Source organism: Coturnix japonica, chromosome 2, assembly GCF_054131305.1.
Source record: "Coturnix japonica strain WE chromosome 2, WE-NBRP24, whole genome shotgun sequence".
In the NCBI taxonomy this organism is placed as follows: Eukaryota; Metazoa; Chordata; class Aves; order Galliformes; family Phasianidae; genus Coturnix; species Coturnix japonica.
Window position 1 is genome coordinate 78,658,481 of NC_140664.1, and position 10,122 is coordinate 78,668,602.

General features: G+C 37.8%; 1 protein-coding gene across 3 annotated transcripts in view; it reads left to right on the forward strand.

Moving 5' to 3' along the window:
* DROSHA (drosha ribonuclease III) overlaps positions 1 to 8,765 on the forward strand; it is a 64,270-nt gene extending 55,505 nt beyond the window's left edge. For all 3 annotated transcript variants that reach the window (XM_085537806.1, XM_085537805.1, XM_015854467.3), the window contains exons 27-32: positions 522 to 663; positions 1,664 to 1,746; positions 1,863 to 1,966; positions 3,929 to 4,021; positions 4,826 to 4,872; positions 8,307 to 8,765. In XM_085537806.1, coding sequence (XP_085393932.1) covers positions 522 to 663; positions 1,664 to 1,746; positions 1,863 to 1,966; positions 3,929 to 4,021; positions 4,826 to 4,872; positions 8,307 to 8,437 — 600 coding nt within the window. In that variant the 3' untranslated portion in view covers positions 8,438 to 8,765. The remainder of the gene's footprint in view (positions 1 to 521; positions 664 to 1,663; positions 1,747 to 1,862; positions 1,967 to 3,928; positions 4,022 to 4,825; positions 4,873 to 8,306) is intronic.
* The last annotated feature ends 1,357 nt before the right edge of the window (positions 8,766 to 10,122 follow it).

The window sequence follows — 10,122 nt, forward strand, 5'->3', positions numbered from 1 at the left end:
GCTTCTGAAACTTCTGAAGTTTTGCTTCAGTGTATGTTTGTTTCAATTACTGCCCATTTCTTGTTTGGTGGACGTTTGGGATTGTGCTGTAGTCTCACAAGTGTTGTGTGTTTATACTTCGTGTGGGAAAAAGTTTGTATAACTTTGTGTACAGTAGGAAAAAGTAGAAAGTATAGGACTGATGAAGAGATGGTATGTGAATGCAAAGAAACTCTCAAACCAGCATTCTAAATGTAAGACTTGTCTGTAGAAGGAACATGTTTTGAGATAAAAAGGATTAAAATCTGATGAGAAGTGAAACATAAGGGAAAAATCAGCAGTAGAAAGAATGAGGATGCGAAGAAGTGTGTGTGTGTGTGTGCGTCTACCTAAATAATTTAGGATGTGCTGAAACAAACACCAATAGACTGGGAAGTTAGTGGCAGCAAAAATAAAAACAAGTAACTTCCCCCAGCTCTCACTGCCTTTTATATTTTGGTATTGCTATTTGTTACCATTGTGTGGAATTCTTTCTATTGCAGCTGTTGAGAAGCTCTTTGGTGAACAACAGGACGCAGGCCAAAGTGGCAGAAGAGCTGGGAATGCAAGAGTTCGCCATCACTAATGACAAGACAAAAAGACCCGTAGCTCTTCGAACTAAAACTCTAGCTGATCTCTTGGAATGTGAGTCAGTGTGGTTTTATAACAGTTTAGTACTTATGCACTTCATTTGTTTTCCCATGAGGCTTATTTAAGAAAGCCATCAGAAGTCTTACAAATCACTATTAAAAAGAAATGTTCAGATTTTCTAATCAATTATGCCTATATCTCTGCTTACCATATTTTTAAACACCAACCTGAATTTTTGAAGCCTATATGTGAGCATATGAGGGAGGAATAATTTCAGATACAAAACTGTAATCTTAGAAGTGATGGCCATAGTGATAATGATGCCTAGAGCAGAAGAATGTCTTAAAAGTTAAAACTTGCCATTGAGTCAAGCTGTTGTAATGGTAGTTTCAGTGTTTGTGATGTGTTCTTGTCACTATCAAAAAATAAAGTAATGCCATCAGCTGTGAGTATTTCCGTGGTTCATTTAACTACATTTTATGAGATATTTCAAAATGATCATTCTCTTAGAAGGAAAGCTTTGTGGAAATTAAATGCTTTTTCCCTCCATTTATGAATGTATGTGCTAAGTTATTTCCAGAGAAAGTGGAAATAGTGATAGATATTGTGTGAAGAAAGTTAATCTGTATCTTGTGTGTTTTGATACATTTTGTGAGCCATTCAAGCTCCTTGGCTTTTGCCAAATCCTCTTAGCAAATGGAAATCACTCACAAACAGTAGTGATTTATATCTAAAACTTCTTTTATGGTACCTAGTAGTGATTTATTAGTAAGTAACCATGGTCTGCTGGCTAAAATGTGAGATTAGGAGCTGAGTGTTGTTTCTAACTCTTTAAGTGACTGAGTGGATTTGAGTAAGTCATTTAATCTCTTGGTCAACTTTGTTTTTTCCTGTGTATGCAAGATAATAATCCCCTCATCAGATTGCTGCTGTGAAGCATAATTGAATGTGGCTTTAGAGTACTCAGAGAGATGCTTGTTTCTAAAAGTGCAAGCCATTAACATTCTCCTTGGATGAATGACAATGCCTATTTTTTTTTCCTCTTTCCTCCCAGCCTTTATTGCTGCCCTGTACATTGATAAAGATTTGGAGTATGTTCACACTTTCATGAATGTATGCTTTTTTCCACGACTAAAGGTAAGACTGTCCAGTTTCCTACTTGGCTATCACTACTGTGTTTTAACACATTATCAGATTTTGGGCTCCTACCGCATTCTCTCAATGCAAAAACATTTTTTGTGAACTTCTTATAGGAATTCATTTTAAATCAAGATTGGAATGACCCTAAATCTCAGCTTCAGCAGTGCTGCTTGACTCTCAGGACAGAAGGGAAGGAACCGGACATTCCTCTTTACAAGTAAGAACCAGCATTTTACAGATACCAACTCCTTATCAATCTTTATTTTATAAGGAGGAAGATATCACTAATCTTATGTTTTTCCCATGGCTTAGTTTTACTGTGGTTATCCAAACCCTCTAGTCTCTGAAGACAGAAAATGTTGAACTATTCTTTTCCAAGCTTTAGATGTCCTAAACCATGACAGAACTAGGAAGTGATTTTAACTTATACAGGTTTAGGGGAAAAGGTTTTGTGTGATGGACAGATGGAATATTTCATTGGCATAATTCTGTATTTTTTATTTCCTCACTGTAAGGAATTTGGAGATGAAGGCAAATAGGATGGAGGTGTCTTGACAGTAGTATTATGAAGTTTCTGTGCATTCCTGCAGAAACACAGTAAATGCTTTGTTACATATTCTCCTTGTAGGTCATGGAGTCAGATGCATTTGAAGGGCAGCAAAGGTCCTGGACATTTTCTGTGTGCAATTTACCCTGTATCTGTCTTCCTGTACAGAAGAGCTTAGGACAATGAGTTTCAGCTAGGACACCTTAGTTAGATACCTAAATCTGTATGAGATAGATTGCCCTTCTCTTTCAGTTTTAAAATAGATAATAGCTGCTTTAGTGGCAGTAATAAAATTTAAAAACTGTATGCTTTGTTCATATGTACAGAATTATGTAAGAATGTGTGCAATATTAGCCTCCAGAAGGGGAATTAAGGGCTAAGAAAGATTTTTGCTGTTGGGATTATTTTATCAAAAATACACAAAGAATGAAAGTCTGAGTGCATTTATCACATCTGCTGAAGTAAAGATCTCAATGAATTGTAGCAGTTCAGTTAGTGAGAAACAATGCTCTTCAGACATATGATCATTTCAACACTGTAACCGATGCTTTGCAAACATCACTTCTCAGTGTCACGGTGTGAGGGCTTACACCTTCATCTTGAGTGAGGGAGATGAATACAAAAGATGTGATTCCTGACTCTTGTAAAACCCGCTGAGTATCAAGTACCAAATGTTTGTTTTGTTTTTGCTATGACAATAAATTGATTTCTGTCTTACAGCTTAGAGCTAGTATTACGCTGTTATCTTCCAATTATCTTGTTAAATTCTTTTTCTTGTGGTTATGTGTTTCAATGCTGTTAGTGCTGCACCCCAGTCAGCCACACTGGGGTGACTTTTATTTGCTCATGTTTATTGTTACACAGCACACAGAGTACTATAGTTAGGTGCTTAAAAAATTGATGTGAAATTGTTGCTTCTTCCAAAAAGAAACAAGGTAATGGACAGAACTCAAACTGACAGCAGGGAGAGATTTGGGACAGAAGGAAGAGACAGCAGAAGAAGCAAATTCATTGCATGTCTGGGGAATTATCTTTTTCCCCTGTAGGTGGTTGTTGATGCATGTCCTAGACATTCCTAGTTCAAAAGGGAAGTTTGTTTTGTGACAGAAACTCTAACTTTTCAAAGCTGATGGAAAAGTACTGTGACAGTTCATGGTGTAGTGAGTTACCGTGTCCTGCATTAAGTCCTCGCCAGATGAACAACTCTCTGTGATTAAAATTATAGAGTGCACAATCATATTGGTGTGTTTATTTGCAATTTCACAGATTCATGTAATTCAAGTGATTTTATTCCAAGTGTATTCAGTGTTTCAGCGCTTTGTTCATAGTGTGTGTTTTTTCCGATAGGTGAAAGTTTTAATTTTCACAGAGTGCTCCTGTCTAAATGTTGAAGAATAAGTACATTCGATATGAATGAGATGCATTTTATGTAAATTACTTCTCTTTGTTGCACACGCACCATATGGGGGATCTGTGGGTTAATGTAGTTTATAAAGCCATCCTTCAACTCCATGCTATGCATTAGTTCCACTAAATGTATTTACCGGACTGAAAGCTTGGTGATGTATGTGCCACTGACAGATTCTGCTTTTTAATACTTCCTGTCTGAATAAATCATGTCTCTCATTTCAGGACTCTGCAGACAGTGGGACCATCTCATGCCAGGACGTACACAGTAGCTGTCTATTTCAAAGGGGAAAGAATAGGATGTGGTAAAGGCCCAAGGTATAGTGGAAAAAAATTAATCTCATGCAGTTAAACTTTTATCTGTCTGTGACAATGTCCAGAATGACTCACCATGATGAAGTTTGGTAATAGTCTGGTTAGCCTTAGAAACTAAAACTGTGGGGCATTCTTTGGGTCATTCTGAGTTTCTGCATCAGAAGTACCGTAAGACCTGAATGTTGGTGTACTTCTGGGTCTTAAGCTTCTTTTTTTGTGAACTTCAGAACAAGGTGGCCAGCAATAATCTTCTATTTGCTGCTCTCAGAGTGGAAACTGCAGAACAAACTGCTGGAAATAATAACTTCATCTTTGGCTTTAATGCTAGATTATTGTTCAGCATAGGCTGGCAAAGTTGGAGTGCAAGATTCTTAATTTTCATCAAATGTTATCACTTTAGGTATTTTGGAATATCTTCTAAAATTACACAGTTTACAACCACACACACAAAGTAAATCATCTTATTTTGTGCTACCAAAACTGGTAGTGTTTATAAAAATATCTTTGGCTTTTGAGAGTTCATGCCTCTGATTTTGTTCCTTTTATTTTGTCACAGCTCAAAAACTTGAGCAAAGGATAAAGTAGATTATTTTGTTAACATTATTGATCTAAGTTTTAAAGTGTTCTATTGGAACTGTCATGCTATTGCTCTCATAATCATAGAAAGGATAATATATACTCTGGAAATTTCTGGTTATCCAAAGAGTTTTGTAATAAAACTCTGTCTTGTAATAACATTACTAGATACTTCAGTTTATTCTGTACAAGTTAAATCGTATTTAACGTGTTTTTGTTTGACTTTCATAGTATTCAACAAGCAGAAATGGGAGCTGCGATGGATGCACTTGAAAAATGTAAGATATTGGAGCAACAAAAAAACATTGCCTTTAGTTTGGACTTCACTGTAAGGTGCAGGCTTTGTCTGGGAACAAAATCAAACTCAGAATGTACTGAATGCTTTCAGATTCTGATTAACAGGTTTGCTTCTTAGTCCTTGTAAGCAATTTTTTAAACGCCTATGTAGGCATCATTTGTCATTTCAAAGAGAGTTGACATGTTACAGCAAATGTATCATGAAGGGAACCATGTGTTGTCGTCTCATTTAGATTTTATTCCATACTTTAAAATGCAGTGGGATAAACCTTCTTAGTCTGACAGTGAGGCTATCTATCTTATGTTGTAATTCAGAGGAAGAGGAAAATTAATTTTAAATTGCCAATTTGATTGCACATTTTACAGTAGATAGGTTAAAATCTAACAGGCAGGTCCCCATTCAGTGTAAGCTGATACTTTCCTGTTAACAACAGTTCGTATCAGCTGAAGGTACAGTGATCCTTGCCTGCATCTTTCAAAATTATGCAAAGGAATGCCAGCATGAGAACAGTTGCAATGAAATTTGAAGTGAAAGAAGTGAGCGTATGCAGACGTCTTATATGAAGACCAGTCTCTTGAGTTAAAGTGCAGGTATTGCAAACAAATAGATGACGTGTGTTCTGTACAGCAAAAGAAGCTCTCTGTGTGGAGAGGCTAAAGGTACATTTTTACAATTGATTGAAATATCTGCAGCTCCCCAGATGCCAAAGTTTTTTAATCTATTATGTCTGCATGTGGAAATTGCAGGACTTAGACTTTCAAGAGACAATGAATCCCTGTCATTCCAGGGATTTCAGACTTATTCATATCCACCTGCTAGGTATAGGCATCTCACCCGCAGTAAATCTGACGAGTAGAAGATGCAACTTCTCCAGCAAACAACTGCAGAATCTTCTGGAATTTTTCTTTCTGTTTACTTCTGAGGGTTCACTCTCAAAGAGCTGTGAACTTCACCCCCTGTTTTAGTGTAAGACTTCTCACTGCTCTTTTCTGACATACATTTTGGCTTGGGTGCCATGGACTTATCTAGGTAGAGGGGATCTCTAGAGGTCTCTATTCCATCTCTTTCTCAAAGCAAGCTCTACTTTGAAGTTTGATCATACTTCTCGGGTCAAATTTTGAGTCTCTTTAAGAGATAGAGGCTCTATAGGCCCTATAGGCACTGGTATGAAGATTTATGGAGAGGTTTCAGGGTTTTTTTTGTCTTGTTTTAAGGAATATATATGTAGTTAATTTCAAGTAAAATTCATTTTCATGTACCTCTTTATACATAAGTTGCTCTGAAGTTAACACCTATTTATTTCCATGGAAACTACACAGTTCCCAACAATGCTATTTGACAGAACAAATTCTCAGCTACAAAACAGTTTTTCAGCCAGTCACCGCCATCAGCTATACATTTTTGCCAGCAATGGACAGCCTGCATGCCATGCTCTTAAACATCAGTGGAGGTGATCTGCTGCCCCCACTACTGAAACACACCACCCTCTGCCTCACTGTGTTCACATGTGCTGTTTGGTCATCATAACTCTGGCAAGCTTCAGTGAATGTCAATGGGTGCCATTGTTTCTGCGTGGGAGAAATCAGTGATGCACCATTGCTTTGTATGCACTTCCATGTCAGATGCTATTCTGTCCAATTGCCCCCCTGCTGCCATCTGTCACATGGCAACAAAATGTAATGGAACATTGGTGGGAAGGTTCATCTTCTACTACCGTACCACTAACACCTGCCTCTGACCTCACGGGCTAACAAAATAAAATAAGAGGCATTACTTTTGGATCGGGGCTCATATATCTTATAGTCATGATATGTTTATTACATAAATTTATTTCCCTATATCATAAATAAGATATAAATGAAACAGGTTGCTACCGAGCTGAGTTCTGCAGGTTCTTAAAGAATCACGTTACAGGCACAGCGCTGAAAATGCAATTTTATGCTGTTTTATGGTGCATACAAGCAACAAAATCTCCCAGAACTCCATTAAACAAAGTACTGAAGTTTTAAATACAACAACAATTTAAAAACAATTTACTTTTGTATAGGTAGTTTCATATTTTAAATAAATATACCCTCCTATACCCAAGTTGTGAATAACTGATGAGTAAACTCTGTATTCCTGTAGTATGAAAGAAAACAGCCCATTTCATCAGCCAGTAAAATGCAGTAGCAGAAAGTCATTCTGCTCTACCACAAACTCCAGCAAATTAGATGGCTTCTGCACTGTGTTTTCCCTTTGACAAAATAACTGTGCTGTCTGAGACTCAGAAAGAAGAAGGAAACTCTCCTGGGGAAAAGCCCACCCAGAACCTTGATCTCTCTTGGTGCTTAGGGACTCCTCCCTGAGCAGCCTCAGCTCAATCCTCTTGTGCTAGCTAGCTAGCAAGGAAGACATTTGCCAAGACATTTCCCAGACTTGGTTATAGCTTTAAAGGTCAGTGCAGCAACCTTTTGCATTTATCTCAGACAACGGATAGCCAGCACTGATCCCAGAGCTCAGCTTCTGTATAACCCTGGCAGGATTTGCTGCCAGGCACAGGCTTCCACCTCTTGCTTTCAGGCTGGCTGGAGCTAGTGGTCAAGCAGTACTCTGCAGAACAGACTCTGAATGTCATCACCCATGTCAGGAAAAAATGCCATTTTCTGCCAGGTGTGCACAAAATGGAGAGGAGTTCTGATCAATCACATAAGCTGATTTTACAGCCTTCTTTTACAGTCATGTACCTGTGTATCAGCCCAGTAGCAAATGTCTGAAATCAGAAGTATCTTCCTCCCCAGCTCTCTCTCCATCATCTCAGCTTTGTCTAGTCTGCTTTAGCCAGTCTTCACCCATCCATACCCCTAGAATGCACTAAGCCTGTGTACTGGCACATAGCTAAAAACTAACTTTGTCAAGAACGGATTTTACTGCAATCTGTTCTGCTACACTATTACTTTTCCATTAGGAACCTTGCCATAATGTGGGCATCTAGTGAATTCCTCATGGTCTAAAGTAATAATAAGAGGAACGCTTGTGCAATGCTTAGAAACAGTGGCTCACACTTTTTGGGGTAAGAACAAGGCAAAAAAACCTTGCAGCCTTGACAGTAGGATCACATTCATATTTCAGAATTGACCACCTGTTGCTAAGGGAACTGAATGTAAAATCTAAGTAACACCTAGCTATGTTGCTAGACAAGAGTTTTATATTTTGTTTTTCTGAGAGTATTAGATCTCTCAGTGTTTTGTTGCAAGAGAAACCATAAAGAAACCAGTCTTACGACAGCCCTTGTTTCTATGGATTATTAGAGATGAGTAAAAATGGTAAAAATATTATTCTTCCCACCCTGATCTCATGAAAGCTTAAAAAAAAAGAAACTTTCCCTGTGTTATCAGTTTGTTTATTAATGTAAAATATTTTTTCTTGTGTCAGATAACTTTCCCCAGATGGCCCATCAGAAGAGGTTCATTGAACGGAAATACAGACAAGAGTTGAAAGAAATGAGGTGGGAAAGAGAGCATCAAGAGAGAGAGACAGATGAGACTGAAGAAGCAAGGAAATAAAAGGAGGGCACGGAAGCAGTGGCATATTTACTTACCTAATAACTCTGACTGTGGCCTATGGAGACCTAACCTAGTTTTTTGCAGATGATGAATGAGGAGTGCCTGTTGATATCAAATAGAAAATCATAATCTCTACTTTGAAGTGTGTATATAGTGTTTCTTTAGTTTGGTTTTAAGTATCAGATGGGTTTTGTTTTATTTCTTCTGGTAACATTTGGTTTTAAATTTTAATTTTTATGAAAAGTTGTGGGATTATTTTTATTCTTTTTTGAGATCCTGTATGAAATAATAAAGCATTGATTTCAAAGGTCTTTAGGAGAAGAAGCTATTTAGCAAGTCTCCTGTGTTGCAGTCTTGTGTCAATTATTGTGTGAACTTAATTGTGGTGGAAGGAAATGTGATGACGTACAGCATCAGCAGAGAAATTAAGTACGTACCCACCTCCACTTTTAAAGTTAAATGTAGTTTTAGACTCTTCTAAACCACAACCATAAACTTCTGGTCCTGTTATATAGACTGGTACAGTAATCTAAGCCAAAGAGATGTTCACTTTTGTTTTAAACATTTTAAACTTTCCATTCCATACCTGTGCAGTGGCATAGATGTGTGGAAGGTGTTCTTTTAAGTTAATATTGTAAAAGTTTGAGGTTGGGGGGGAGAAGAAAACAAGGTAATCTTGAAGCAAAAGAATACCAAGTTTGCTTGTTTGTTTTTGTACAAAAATTACATTTTCAAGGTTAGTTTCATTTGTTTCTAAGAGTAAGGCAGAATTTGTTCCAGAAATGTAGTTCGTAGGTGATGTGCAGTACAAAGGCCAGAACAGCCAGGTCTGCTGACCTGCCTCTGTGTCATCCGGGTTCTCAGTTTTGAAGTCTGAGGCTTGTGTAAGATATTTTTTTAAGGAAGAGTTTGCATGGTCCCAAATAATGGAACAGCCACTGTGTCTACTGATGCTCTTCCAACCATTGCCTTCACTGTGAATGTATGTGTTTCTGTTTTTAATTTGCCCGCTTCGTGCCATTCATTTCTGTTCTGCCGAATTGTGAGCTAAAAGAGTCACTGAGTGCCTGTTGTGTAGTCAGGCCACCTCTGCATCTTCATTTCAAGGGAAAAAAAAAAAGGAGGTAAGGCAACCTGGCGGATTCTTGAGTGTGGATGCATGGATGTGGCCCAGAGGATTCATGCAGGGGTTCTGGAAAAAAAACCACCCTTTTGCCAAATCACTGTGCTACTCTGAGTGGTGTTTTCTAGCACTAGTTTTCATTCACTTCTTCATTTGTCTGAAGCACCTTTCGATAGGTGTGTGATAGGGATCGCTGAAAACACTTTACTGCAGGGGACAAAGTAGACAGAGTGTAGCTGAAAAGATCAGACTACTCCAAATGTCTTCCCAAAGTTTTGCTTCTGAGTTAATCAGTGGGCTTTTTTATGAGCGCTATTTTTTTGTATGTATGCAACATGAGGTGTGCTTAAGTGTTTTTAAAACTTGACCCCACAGCACTACTTCACTTCTTACAGCTCGTATGATTGTATTTTCTTAATGGATTGGTGCTTTAAATCCATTTCAGAGGACCAGAGAAAAAAAACATTCAGTAAATTAGAGAGTGATAATAAACCATTAAAACATAAAGGAAGGGATAATAACAACAGCAAGATAAAGGCAAGGAGCTGCTCTCTGCTGGATG